This window comes from Strigops habroptila, chromosome Z (assembly GCF_004027225.2).
Source record: "Strigops habroptila isolate Jane chromosome Z, bStrHab1.2.pri, whole genome shotgun sequence".
NCBI lineage: Eukaryota > Metazoa > Chordata > Aves > Psittaciformes > Psittacidae > Strigops > Strigops habroptila.
This window is the reverse complement of record NC_044302.2, coordinates 99,853,105-99,867,182: the sequence shown is the minus strand read 5'-3', so window position 1 is coordinate 99,867,182 and position 14,078 is coordinate 99,853,105. Positions and strand designations below refer to the sequence as shown.

General features: G+C 41.4%; 1 protein-coding gene and 1 long non-coding RNA gene across 3 annotated transcripts in view; one reads left to right on the top strand and one right to left on the bottom strand.

Moving 5' to 3' along the window:
* The window catches only part of MYO5B (myosin VB), a 149,790-nt gene extending 139,097 nt beyond the window's left edge, over positions 1–10,693 (top strand). For both annotated transcript variants that reach the window (XM_030470705.1, XM_030470704.1), the window contains 9 exons: positions 277–370; positions 1,578–1,721; positions 2,823–2,974; positions 3,320–3,409; positions 5,603–5,753; positions 6,894–7,179; positions 8,261–8,435; positions 9,509–9,589; positions 10,383–10,693. In XM_030470705.1, coding sequence (XP_030326565.1) covers positions 277–370; positions 1,578–1,721; positions 2,823–2,974; positions 3,320–3,409; positions 5,603–5,753; positions 6,894–7,179; positions 8,261–8,435; positions 9,509–9,589; positions 10,383–10,535 — 1,326 coding nt within the window. In that variant the 3' untranslated portion in view covers positions 10,536–10,693. The remainder of the gene's footprint in view (positions 1–276; positions 371–1,577; positions 1,722–2,822; positions 2,975–3,319; positions 3,410–5,602; positions 5,754–6,893; positions 7,180–8,260; positions 8,436–9,508; positions 9,590–10,382) is intronic.
* Positions 1–14,078, bottom strand: part of LOC115601133 — a 38,489-nt gene that overhangs the window by 23,771 nt on the left and 640 nt on the right. Inside the window, exon 2 of the long non-coding RNA XR_003989247.1 lies at positions 9,960–10,225. This is a non-coding gene — a long non-coding RNA (uncharacterized LOC115601133). The remainder of the gene's footprint in view (positions 1–9,959; positions 10,226–14,078) is intronic.

Sequence of the window (14,078 nt, the reverse complement as noted above, 5' to 3'; positions counted from 1 at the left end):
CCAAAAACTTGGCCTGGCTGATCATAAATCTTCCCTTTCTCACCTCCCGTATCTGGAGTGAACATTGGTCTCAGTTCAGGTGAGGGCTTCTTGCCTTTCTCAACAACTCTAGTATGCAAGTAGTGTTGGAACTGTTCAAATGGTTAAAAGTCAGGAGTAAAATGCTTTGGGTGGTGTGTTGTGGGTATTGCCTGCCTCAAACTCACCCCATAGAGTTGTTCTTGGGCTTAATGTTTGGGGTTTTTTTTAAACCCAATGCATCTTCTGTTTTTTCAGGATCTTAAAGAACTGCTAGAGAAGTTGGAAAAGAATGAAAAGAAGCTGAAGAAGCAGCTGAAGATTTATATGAAGAAGGTCCAAGATTTTGAAGGTGACTTGGCTGTTGGTAGACATTGGGGTGGAGGAACAGCACTCTGATTTTGCTTCTTTGGTTGGCCTTGGAGAGCTGCAGGTTTTCTCTCTTTCTACTAAAGTAAGATTTTGCTCATTCTGGCACTGAACTAGCAGCAAGCACTGAGCTCATTGTTGGCGTGACAGCAGGGAACCAAATGTCCAAATGGAGCTCCTGGGTCGTGCTTAGGCTGCCTTTGAGCAAGTACAGCTGCACTGCTGTAGCTTTAGCTTGTTAACATTGTTGAACATGGTAAACTTGGAAGAGGGCCCAGGAAGTGATGGGGGACAAGCGCTTGGTGGAGATGTCAGTCTGACACTTTGTGTACCAGGGTTTGGAGGGTATTTAAAGAAACCTTTTTGCTTTCGTTGCTGTCAATGATGTGACCCAAGCAGAGATGGAGAGAGGAGACCAATGGTTAGCAGGCAAATGCGCTGATCTGGCAATTTTGAGGAGGAATTAAAACCACTTAGGATTAAAATCTATACATATATTCTGCTTGATCAGAAAACATCTCAGATGTGGCATCTGTGTTGTATAGAAGGACCTTCCCATTCTCTGGAGATGCCGTGATTAATCAGAGAACCCCATTCTCATGAGCTAATTTTTGAAAACTAGGCATTAAGTGAAATTAAGCTGAATAACTGGAGAGCTTCCATGGCTAGCACAGCTGGTCTCTGTCACTGTAATTTGCATGCAGCAGGCTGCTGTTTCCTGCAGTACTTGTGTGCTGGTCCCTTCTCTTTCATTAAGCTTTTATGGAAGCACAGCACTCAGTGGTGTGCCACTATGGTTCTTCAGCTTTACAGCCAGCCGGGAGATGTGATGTTTCAGTGTATTTTCATTGTCTGGCTATTTTTTTTCCTCTCTGTGAAAGTCATACACTAAAAAGTTTCCCACAGAGTTACTACCTTCTAGCCTGTGGTTCCTTAGAAAATAAAAATTACTTTATCTTTTCCTCCTTAGATCCAACTTTTGTGCTCTTTCTTTCATTCAGAGCCGGAACTACTGCTAACTGGTAATTCAAGATCTGGTTCTTTATATTTCTATAAGTCTGTTGAAGATAATTACATTATTGGAAACTTCATATATAACGCTCTGTCTTAGTGTCTGCTCTAAGGCTATGGAGGAGCTGAACAGTTCTCAGTTGCCAAGTACCACCTTTCATGCTCTTTTCTCTTCACAGCATTCCAAGCCGTGGCACCAGCAGAGAGGAGGCAGCACGAGCGTAACATGCAAGTTGCTGTTCAGAGGAAGGAGAAAGATTTTCAGGGCATGTTGGAATATTATAAAGAAGATGAGCCACTCCTCATCCGAAACCTCATTACAGGTGAGGAACTTGCTCGGCTCCTTCTTCTCTTGCCTGGAAGAGTTTGTAAACTTGAGATGTCAAGGTAGAGAAATAGATCTTCTTAAATTAAACCTTTCTGAGGGCTGCATGTTTATGGTGACAGCAGTTTTGGTAGGTAGATCAGTGCAGCACTAAGCAGATAGACTAGCATGGATATAATCCTTAGGAATAGGGAAAAAAAAAGAAAAATACAAAAAGGAGGCCGTAGGGCAGGCGGTAACTCGCTGAACTTCATATAGTGTGGTAGTTGGTGGGGAGGGGTTAGCAAAGGATAGACTCTGTGGATTTTGTGCAGCAATGGAACAGAAGTAGTTCGGTTTATGAGATAATAACAGATAACAGATAATAAACTTGGGAGCTCCTTTGTGCTGGAAGGTCTGATCAGAATTGCTGCAGCATCCCCTTATTCGATGCTGTTAGGGAAGTCATGCTTCCATGGCTAAAGTGTTAGTATTTACCATCACTCTCTAACCCCAGCAGAATCCAGTAAGGATCTAAAAAGTGTTCAAAGAGCAGTGCTATCCCATTGCTGTGGTCTTTGAAGTTCCGCTAATCAAACAGGCTTTTTCTTTAGAAGGTGCAAATTCCCTAAGCTGCCATTAGGATTCAGTATCGTAAGGGAAAGGATTTTACTACGTCATGAATTCAGTGGTGGGGCTTATACCCTGCGGGAGAAAGTCCTAAAAGCTTTAGGAAGCTTTTCTAAGGTTGGTTAGAAAAGCTTTTCTAGGCTTTTGAAAAGCTAGAAAAGGGTAGGCTTTTACATGGTAAAGAGAAGATCTAATGCTACCTTTGCATCCATAAGGTGAAATGGGACAGTCACAAACTTCAGTGCAGACAATGCTACTCTCCTGAGGCATAGTGTTGTAGCTTTTCCGTTCTGGCTGGCTCCAGCTGGTCCATCTGTCCTGCAGGTGTACCTCTGGTTCTGTGTCCATGTTGCAGAGAGGGATGCAACAGGGCTGGGGCAGACAGGTTTGCCTGCGTACAAGTGCAGCTCTGGTGCTCACTGCTTTCCCTGCCAGTTGGTGAATTTTAAGAGGATTTAAAACCAAAAAAATCTCTTACTAAACCTTCTAGATCTCAAGCCCCAGGCAGTGTCTGCTACTGTTCCTTGCCTTCCTGCCTACATCCTCTACATGTGCATCAGACACGCAGATTACATCAACGATGACCAGAAAGTGCACTCCTTGCTCACCTCCACCATCAATGGCATTAAGAAAGTGCTGAAGGTAGGTGACCATTTTCTCTTGTGCTGGGGTTGAGATGGTCTAAGATGGTAACAACCATGTCAAAAGGTGTGATATTCAGCTCTCATAGTAATTTTCAAACCAAATCACTCTTATGGCTTCCCTTTTTAAAAGAACAAGGAGAATTAATATTTTAGCAATAAAATTGTTTGCACTTACAGATTAATAATAGAATGTTTGCAGGGAACAAATGGCTAATACTGCCCATCTGCAAAGAGAGAGCTTCATGATTCTAAATGAGGAAACTCAAAATCACTTTGTCTTGCTATGCCAGCATCCCCCACTGAAGGAGGGGAGTCTCACATTGCTTTAATTTTGCTCCTCCAGAAACACAATGATGATTTTGAGATGACATCGTTTTGGCTGGCGAATACATGTCGCCTCCTGCACTGTTTAAAGCAGTACAGCGGAGACGCGGTAAGAAACTCATCATTGATCTTGAGTATGTTGGCATTCCTCCAGGAAGGGTTTTCAGGTCTCCTGGGTATAGTGGCTTTCCTCTGGTTGGGAGTCATCTCAGACTTCGCTCTTTTGTTAATTTGGATATAACATGGGGCAGCTCCTAGAATCACAGAAGCCCAGACTGGTTTGGATTGGAAGGGAGCTTAAAGCTCATCCAGTTCCAACCCCTGCACGGGCAGGGACACCTTCCACTAGAGCAGGTTGCTCCAAGCCCCTGTGTCCAACCTGGCCTTGAACACTGCCAGGGATGGGGCAGCCACAGCTTCTCTGGGCACCCTGTGCCAGCGCCTCAGCACTGTCATAGTAAAACATTTCTCCCTTCTATGTAGTCTGAAGTAGACCAAAGGTTCATGGAGCATTGCATTGAGACAAGACATTTGAGAGCTGAAAGCAGAACCCTTACATAACATGCCACAGAATATTTCGAATTTCATAGCCAACCATGCACTTTGATTTGTCCAAACAGGGGATTTCCTTCTGGTAGGGTGTTTTGAAGGCTGTTCTCCTAGTTCTAGTAGGTCCTGCAGCTTTTCATTAACCAAGATTTTTAGACAGGGGAAAACTGTCCCAAATTTTGCAAATTTTTTTCTGAATGTTTCTACTGATATTTTTTCCTGCTCTGTTCAACTCGATCAAAATAACCACACTTCGAGAGAGCAGAAATGAAAATTATAATGTAAGGTTTTGGAAAGAAATCCTCTCGTTTCTTGCCACCTTAGTAATATTTCATAAGTGAAATAAGTTTTATTATAGCTGATCCGAGAAAATGAGATCATAACAGTCCTCTTAGTACATCACATGCTGCCATCCTTATAGCCATATGTTCTGGGTATTAAAATTTTCAACAGAGCCAAATATGTCATTTCTCATTTAGTTTTGGTTTGGGTTAGATATATTGAGCAATCAAGCTTTTAAGAATAAATTAAAAAAAATCATAGAATCAAATTAACTATTGGGGTCATTCACAAGATAACGACTGGTGTGTAAAACTCAGTGCTGGACTTCCAAGATTTAAATTAAAAAGAAAATTAATTCAGATGATAATTACTCATAGTTAAGCTGCTGTTCGCCCTCTTCTGTCTGGATAACATCATTACATTTCAAGAAAATCCTCCCCAGAAAAACAGCAAGTTTGGGGAAAAGAAAGGAAACCAAACTTAAATTTCAGATTCTTTGCTGTGATTTACTGTGTTAAATGAACCACTATTTGCAAATTAAGTTGATAATTTGGTGGAATGGCAGAAGGGAAAAGTAATTCTGAGCAGTTTTCAACATACTGTTCTTTTGTTTGAGATCCAACCTATCTTAAAGGAAACAGGTTTAAAAGGAAATCCCAAATTAAATGCAGTCTTGCAGTGCAAAGAGCATTTGTCAGAAAAGCAGAGAAATTCTGAAGTCAACTCAAATTGTACATGCTGTGGTTTTGCATCTTGCTAGTCAGCAAAAAACAGAAAAAGTTTCATAGTTATCCATTTGGTGTCAAAACAAGAAAACAATATGAACAGGCAATTAAAGTGGCCGTCTTGATTACAGAATTAAGTTAGATTACATTTGCTTCTGCCAGCAAAACTAGCACTAATGTCTGAGCCCAGAACTTGGGGCTACAGCATCAATTGCAGGATCAGAGATCAGCTTCAGCAAAAGGCAGGGAATAAATTCAGTTACTTGGAGAGATTTCCAAACTTCAGATCTTTAAAAATATTGTCAAAGCATATAGTGTGTGGTTATGTTTTTAAAATTATTTCCTAAAGCCTTAATCTCAAAATATTTGGTTTCTCATAAATAACTGTGGCTTACAAGGATAAACAGCTAGAAAAAGTTTCTCAGGCACTGAAATGTCATTTTTTGGTTCATATATATATTGCAGTTAATACAGATGTTGCTCCTTGCTAAAGCTAAAATGTCAGACTTCTCTCTTAAGGATACTTTTCTTCAAAAAGCCGACCTGTAGTAATAATTTATGAACAAATGGCTGAGTAAATCAAAGGTGATACACGAGTCTAGATCTTTTCTATAATAGAGTAACAGCATCTTTTGGTAACACCTCTGGATATATTGTACTGTAAGGTTTTTTTTTTTAATAGAGTGGTTTTACTGGACTATAAATAGGTGGAATAATGAAACGAGGTGTTTTAATCTCCCATTCAGGGTTTCATGACACAAAACACGCCTAAGCAGAATGAGCACTGTCTGAAGAACTTTGACCTGACTGAATACCGCCAGGTGCTGAGCCACCTCTCCATCCAGATCTACCAGCAGCTCATTAAGATAGCAGAGGGCATACTCCAACCCATGATCGGTAAATTCACACTAGCCTTTAGGAGGGTGGGGTTTTTCACTGTAATTATCTACTCTGAAGGTTTTTCAGACCTTTGAACGATTACCTCTCCACAAAGGAAAAGCCTGCAGTTGGTCGGAAGGCGTATGTTACAAAAAATAAGGGCTTGGTTTGGAGCAGGTCCTTGTGTTAGCAGTGACCTGGAATTAGGGAGGCAGACCTGGGTGAGTTTTTACTTTCCCCTATGATAGAAACTAATAGAGATGAGGGTTTCCCCCACCACCACCATGACAGAGGATACCTCCTTCCTTTCTGTTGGGGAGCTGGTGACAGAGGTGAGGTGGTGCTGGTGGGTCTGTAGGAACACAGTTCCTCTCCATACCAGGTTCACAGTTAAGCTTTTTATGGGTGGAAATGCGCATTATGAGGGAGGAGAGAATTGGGAAGAGGAAAAAGAGACTAATAAAGCCCTTGTTTTGCAAGGGTGAGTCAGTATGAGAAGAATTACCTCCCCAGCCACATCTGTCCTCCTCATTGCTAAGCTAATTGAGGGGTTGTTCTAAGTGCTTTATATTTTCTAGCTGCTAGTGTTTTCCTTGAGCTCCCAGCCTGGTGTCCTCTGTATCTATGACTCTTTCCCTTTACCCTCCAAATGTCCTTGCACAAATTCTGGCTGTACCCGATGGCACCACTGCCTACCATCACTGCATGTACCTCGTGCTCCTTGCGGAAAGTTGTCCTGTTCCTCTATCACTTAGTCAAGCTGTTATTACTTTTAATCTATCTTCATTTCTTCCAATCCTTTGAGCTAATTAATCACTTTAACTGCAGGCTCTGTGGTGAATATGGGGAGAGAACTGATTACAACTCAAAGGAGAGCTGTTGCCTGTTTCTGCATCTTAAGTGATTTCTGTGTAGTAACACCAAGGAAGAAAAAAAAGTGTGACCTTACAGATATATTTCATGCTTCAACTATTTCATATTATCACAGTAAACTAGCAATTCATGGATCTGTCCTGCTTTCAGACCTTGCAACATCCATTATGTTGCATCACTGAGGCTGCTGCATGTTTACAACTGCTCATGGAGGGATCGGTTCTTGCCGCTAGTGACTAAGAGGAGGATAGAGGTGCTTTTAGCTCATTTTCTCCCATTTTTCAGTGTCTGCGGTGTTGGAAAATGAGAGTATCCAAGGACTTTCTGGTATCAAACCAATGGGCTACAGGATTCGCTCCTCCAGCATGGCAGATGGTGACAGTTCCTACAGCCTAGATGCAATCATTCGCCAGCTGAACGCATTCTACACCATCATGTGTGACCAGGGTCTGGACCCAGAGATTGTGCAGCAGGTCTTCAAGCAGCTCTTCTACGTGATCAATGCAGTTGCCCTGAACAACCTCCTGTTAAGGAAGGATGTTTGCTCATGGAGCACGGGCATGCAGCTAAGGTGGGACGGGGACCCGGGGCAGGGATGTACCTGCTTAAGGAAGCTTTGTTAATTTTATAAGGTAGTGGAAAATAGGAAAATAAAATGCAATGGTGTAAGTAAGAGGAGAAACGGGATTCAGCAGGGGACTGATGCAATGGCAGTTAAATCTAACCCCCATTGTGTAATGCCTATGAGATGCATTTTGCTGTGCCACTTGTGAATTAAGTACATGTTATGCTAATTTTGTCTGGGGTGTGCTTTCCCCACCAAGCCTGAGCGGGTGATGTAGGAGAGGTTGGACACTGGGATGGAGAAGTCTCTGGTTCTCTCCCGCTGCAGTGTCGATGATTTTTAATGTTGTAGTGTCAAAGGCTCCAATCTTAAAGATCTTAACTCCCTGTTGCTGTGTGCAGTGCCTCTGGCTTCTCATGAGCTGCAGGGAAGTGGCAGCACGGACGCCTGCTGGGCTAGTATCAGGGGCCTACATGCCCCAATGCTATCTTAGCATAGTGGTCTAATAAGGGTTGAAATTTGAAAGGACAGTTAGTACAACACCTGCCACAAAGGGGCCATGAATATTTATCAGCCTTGGCATAAATCTATCAACTACCTTCTTAGTGGAAATGATTTAAACCTTTCTTTTGCTACCCTCCCCCCTTTCCACAGTGGATCCTTTGCATGTTACCCTTCAGCCTGGGAGTGGGCACAGGCAAAGGCATTTTTTTGTGTGGATACTTTCAAAGGTACTTGGGTGCCTTGCAAGATTTTGTTATCATTTAAAAGCTTGTCGAAAGCTTAATTTTAATTGACTTCTGAATCTGAATGAACACAAATGCTGTAGAAAAGCACATCCCTTGCGCTGTTCAGCTGTTACATAGCTCATCTATTTCTAAGGTACATAGAATATAAATTTTGCTTTGAGTTGTTGAGTATTAAGCTTTGGTCTGGTTCTCTCTTGCCATGTGTATCACAAATATGAATCACAAAAAGTCACATCTACCAGCACTGCAGCATACCTTGAGTCTCGTAGAGGATTTTTCAGATGCTATGTCTTATCTCTGGGCTGTCAGCTCATGTCTTATCTTGGTTGCTTACCCAGGTTTAACATAAGCCAGCTGGAGGAATGGCTCCATGGGAAGAATCTGCAGCAGAGTGGAGCAGCACAAACTTTGGAGCCCTTGATTCAGGCAGCACAGCTTCTGCAGCTGAAAAAGAAAACCTCAGAAGATGCTGAGGCCATCTGCTCCTTGTGCACAGCACTCACGACCCAGCAGGTAAGGAGCAGGGCAGAGATTCACACCACAGGGTAACCAAAGGAGTGGGAAAGGGTGGTGTCCTGGTGCCAGCTCTTCAGTGCCTGGACTCAGCATGTGATTCCCATGGTGGGCACACCTTGTCCTTTTCAGGACTACTGGTAAGTACTGACCCCTGTCAGAGGTGGTCACAGCAACGGCTCCGCTCTTACAGTGCCACTGATGACACTGGAGCTCCAGAAACCTGCAAAGTTGAAATCCAGCTCCAAGAAGTTCGTGGTATAAGCCAGACACTTGGGATTTTAAATCCACACGTCGTCATTTCTCAGGGTCTAATCTGACGAGGTCTGCGGGATGCCCACCAAAGATTCGTATTTGGGGCAGGAACTTGATAACTACCCATGCAGGCTGGCAGGATCTGACCTTAAACTATAAGACTCCATTCCAGGCGGATATGTTTTTTGCTGCTGGATTGCCTGGTCTTACTTTGATAGTGGTGTAGGAGGAAAGAAGTGAGAGATGTGAGCTGATGTCCAGTGGTTCTTGGAGATCCTTTCTCCTGTATTTCTGTCTCCCTGTCTTGAACATGTGTTCTTGAGAAGCTGAGGGATGGCAGGAGAGGAGCAGAAGTGAGGAAGCATCAGAAGTCTTGCAGAGGTGACATCAGAAGTACTGGGAAGTGGTCACCTGTGTCACTGTGTGTCAACCGAATGGAGTCCCTGTGTAAATCTGTTGTTCAAGTGTACTCCCAGGTGACAGTCTTTGCCATAAGAAGTGGCTTTGACAGGTCTGTAAAGGCTCACCATAGCTTAAAGCAGGCAAAGGAACACTAGGATGATATTTGTGCTACTTCTGCTTCTCAGTAGTGTCATGGGAGACTTGTTATCATCAAATCACAGAATGGTTTGGGTTGGAAGGGACCTTAAAGATCATCTAGTTCCTCCATGACGCCTTCCACTAGACAAGGTTGCTCAAAGTCCTGTCTAACCTGCGCTTGGTTATGGCCATAACAAGACAAACTTTTAGTGGTGCTTTGTATTCTGGAAAAGTTAGGCTTCTCATGACTGTCTGTAACCATATTTTGTTTTCAACAGATTGTAAAGATACTTAATCTCTACACTCCAGTGAATGAATTTGAAGAACGTGTGACAGTAGCTTTCATACGAGACATACAGGTAAATCTCAAGGGCTATAAAGTGAAGGAGATAGTACTAGTGACTGTATTAAGTACTAATCTGTATTAAGTTGTTACCAACTCAGACATTTTGTAATAGGCATGCTGCTGGATGTTGTCCCAAATTTAGCGCCGTGCATGTGCACATGCTTACTTGCAACATACAGCTGCAGGGACAAGTGGGCTGTTAATCACAAAGAGCAATAATCACCCATTTTCCCAGCTCAGCTAATCCAAAGCTGTTCAGTAGCAACACAATTCAGAAGTAAGGCTGCAGGAGTCAGCGAAGCATCAGTGAAATGGAGTTACTTCAGAGGTAGAAGACAGAAAATGGTAACTAGAGGAGAAATAAATAAATGAAAACCAAATACCTTCTAATGCTCACAAGGAGGAGGCAGGAAAAGGAAACAGAAATATGTTCAGCTGCTCCTAGAATATGTCTCTGTCACCAAGTAGCTGAATCAAAAGTGGTCTGCTGGTAACATGCAGTGCTGCTGCTCCTGTGCGAAGGGGTCACGCTGTTTCCAAGCCCTGTATCTTGCTTTGTGGTCATGTAGAAAAAGTAGCCAGGTTATTCTGAAGCAGTGTTTCATACAGTCTCTGTAGAAGTTACTGTAGATATTTGCTCAAAGGATGGCTGTGACAATAGAAAACAAAAGAATTCTCACCATTTTTTCTGCAGTATCTCTAGAATTGTGCACATTCTCAAACTTTTGTGATGTTAAACAAGGCAAATGCAAAGAAAAGGCAATAACTGATACTAACTTAATTTTCTTCTCCCACACCTCATATAGATGCACTTGCAAGAGCGAAATGATCCTTCGCAACTCCTGTTAGACTTCAAGCACATGTTCCCAGTTTTGTTCCCGTTCAACCCATCCTCCATAACCATGGACTCTATCCATCTCCCTGCTTCTCTCAACTTGGAATTTCTCAATAAAGTCTGAAGAAAGCATAATTAAGCCCACCTCTCATGCCTAGAGATCTCCAGCAAAGAAAGAAAAATCCTGAAAGGAATTGAAGGAGCTCTTTAAATACAGACCAAACAGGCTTGTAGAAGAACCAATACACAGTAATAATTGGATGCTAAACTATACAGTAAAAAAGAGACTGATCTGTGATTTTTTTTTTTGTTTGTTTTTTGGTTTTTTGTTTTTTTGGTTTTTTTTTTTTTGTTTGTTTGTTTTTGTTTTTTGGTTATTCACAGCTCAGAAATAAGGATACTTGAAATGTAGATTTATTTTTTATTATTTGATTTTACACTGACATGGTTCAAAGACCATAATCGTCTCCAAAAGACACTGACAAAAAAGAATGGGGAGTGGGATCCCCGTTGATCTTCATAGGTGTCTAGGAAGAAATGAGAGTTAAATCAAAAACAAAATCTGAGACATGCATGCCTCCTTGAAAGACATGTAATTTGTCTGATAGCCAGGTGATTTTGTAGGTTTTAATCACAGGACAAGCAATTCTGCCTCCTGTTCTTGCTAGTAACTCTTATCACAATAGTGGGTTGAGAAAGTCAATTGCAGAAAGTGCAAGTACGTATTTATCATGCTGGTTAAGGTTACGGGCTTGGACACTGCTTGTTTCCACTGACATAGAATTTGGCACAAATTCTATGTTTGAGAAATGCCACTGCTCCTCCTAAATGCATCCAGTGCATCTGCTTCGCGGGAATTGGCAGTTTGGACTTTCTTCTGTTACCAAATTTACATTAGTGACTTGCAACGGTTTTGTTCTCATGAAATTTTCTTGACACAAGGGACTGCCTTAGGCTTCCTGCTTTTAGTATAGACAAGCTTCATCCTGATCTCTACTGTTGCCTTTCCCTGTGTTTCTGAAAGTCAGAAACTTTCATCCAGTGGCTATCGAGGTTCTTAGACTTCTTACATGGCCTGTATCAGAATCTCATGCATAGATAAGACGTGCTAACACAGCCCAGTTTAATCATCAGGTCTCCACTTTGGTTCAGTGGGTTAGTCCTAGCCATAGCAGGACTGTGGAAAAACTCTATTCAGTTCAACAGGCATCTGGAATTTTACCAGCTGTGCACATACAGTGGTTATATAAATGAAGAATACTTAAAGTTTTAAAAAAAAAGGGAGTGGATAAGCAATGAAATGTTTTAACACAAAAAAATTGTCAGTGTGTTAGTAATGTAAGACATTTCTTTAAGAGTGAGCATGAACTCTTTGTCTACAACAACATTCAATGAATAATTGCAATTAGTTCAAATTCTGTTAGGTGCTTTTTTTTAAACCTAACTTATAAATTAAAATGGACCAACCCGATGATCTCACTATGTAGGCACTGAAAGGGGCCAGCTCCTCACAGCAGAAGTCACTGATTTTTCTCAGTACATACCATGATGTGGTGAATTCTTAGTTACTGCTGAGCCACTTTTCTCACCGAGATGGGGAAAGCCGTGGCTGAGCGATGCTCTGCAATGATCCTCATAGTGATGGGTCTGAAAAGTGCTCAGTGGCGATGCTCCTGCCGGAGCTCAGCACGCCAAAATGCAGCCAAAGCCCCACTCATCTCAGCACCTTGAGCAGTTTCCATAGTGCTCTTGTCTAAGTCGATCTGAACTTTGTGGCTGTGGTTCCTGAAAAAAACTTCTTATCATCTGACTGCTTTTAGTTGGTGTAAATGAGATCCAAACAACGAATTTATCACGAGGTACCCTGTCTGCTCAGAGGATTAAAGTAGGTGAAATCTCGTAAAGATACACTAAATCCTGCTGTGCTGCAGTCACATTTTTAGATAAGCAGTGTGTTTTGATTTAAACATCATGTATATAATCAATGTATATACAAACTGTAATAGGTCCCATATGTACTATATATGTATATTGCTATCCAAAAAGCACATTTTTAAAGAAAAAGATGAGTGTTGTGAAGAATTATATTGGTCTGTGCTGGTGGGTAAACACCTTGCTTTGAGCAGACCGTGGTTTAGCGTGGCTGTTACCAGTGAAGGACCAATTTAAGGCCGAGAAATTATCTTTGCCCCTGTCACCCAATCGATTATAGAAGAAAATTGATTTCTTGTGTGGCACCAACACTACCTCCAAACTACAGTCCTTGAGCATTGCATCTACTGCTTACATTCAGTAGTGCCTTCATCTCCCCTTCATATATATAAGGGTAACACCACTGTCTTGTGGTCTGTGCCCAGCAAGCCTTCGCTCTTCTGTCACTCACTCATCTACCATACTTTTTTTCTTATACCTACCTCTCTCCACGTTTGCAAATGAATGTTTTTGCAATGCTCTGAATTTAATTTTTTAATCATATCTTATTCCTTTCTCCCACCCACCCCCCAGTAGTCATCACTTAAAAATTAAAGGAAAAAAAAAAAAAAATCATTCAAAGCAGCATTCAGTCTTTCTGTAAGACTGTTTTAACAGAGCTATTTCTCAGAATTCATCTTAGGCCAACAGTTTCCTCTCGGGCTCTTCAGGTCTCTACCTCTCTCTGGTGTAAAGTGTTCAGAGTACAATTCCCAACAGATTGACTAAAGCAATGCTTGGCGTTCAGATGAAATGACAGGTTGCTGAAGAACCCACTTCTGCAACGATTTTGTTGCTGATTGCAATTGTGAAGTGTGGTTAACGGCCTTCTAGGGGATAATGGTCTTTCACTGGCATTTTCAGGCTCATAATTTATACGTACAGAAGAGACTTTCTTAAAAACTCTAGGTATGTATAGATGGGAACTGGAATTTAATGTCTTGATTGGTGATAAATGTAGTTTATCCATTAAAATCCATCTGGAAGAGCACTCTCTATGAAATATCTTTAATATATGTTATCTTTTCTGATAGCTATTTGTTTTTAAATGTGAATTTTGTTAAATTGCTATGCTCAAGCATGCCTTCTTTTCCTCAGATTGGCACTTCTTTATTTAAAGAGCAAATCTAACACAAAGCATGGCTTTGAGAAAGCTGGCTGTTTTCTGGATCTGTTTTTATGTTTAAATATTGACTATTAAGTTGAGCATTTTCCCGCTGTGTGCCTTTAGCTGTTACTAAGGTAACTGACTTCTCAACCACTGTTTCTCCGAAACAAGCATTAAAATGTGGGGATATTTTTATTGTTCTGTCATAAAAGATTGTCTGTGGATTTATAAGTCAGCCAATAAAGTCTCACTCTGCAGAGGTCTGTAAAGATGCTTTTTTCCTAGTAAATTCCTAGTAAGAAAACAATACTGACCCATACTGGGTTTTTTTTTTTTTTTTTTTTTTGCGTGTAAAATGTATCTCAGGAAAATGCTATTAGGAATAAAAAACCCAAAACAAAACAAAAACACACCCAAAAATGAAACCCTCAAAAAAACCCAAAAAAAACCAAAAAAAACCCAAAAAAACCCAAAAAACTCAAAAACCAAAACCCACTCAAATCACACAAAGCACCATCACTATGAACCCAACACTTTCAAATGCAAGGTTCAGACTGTGCTGTCTGACATCCAAGGCAATGTACATAT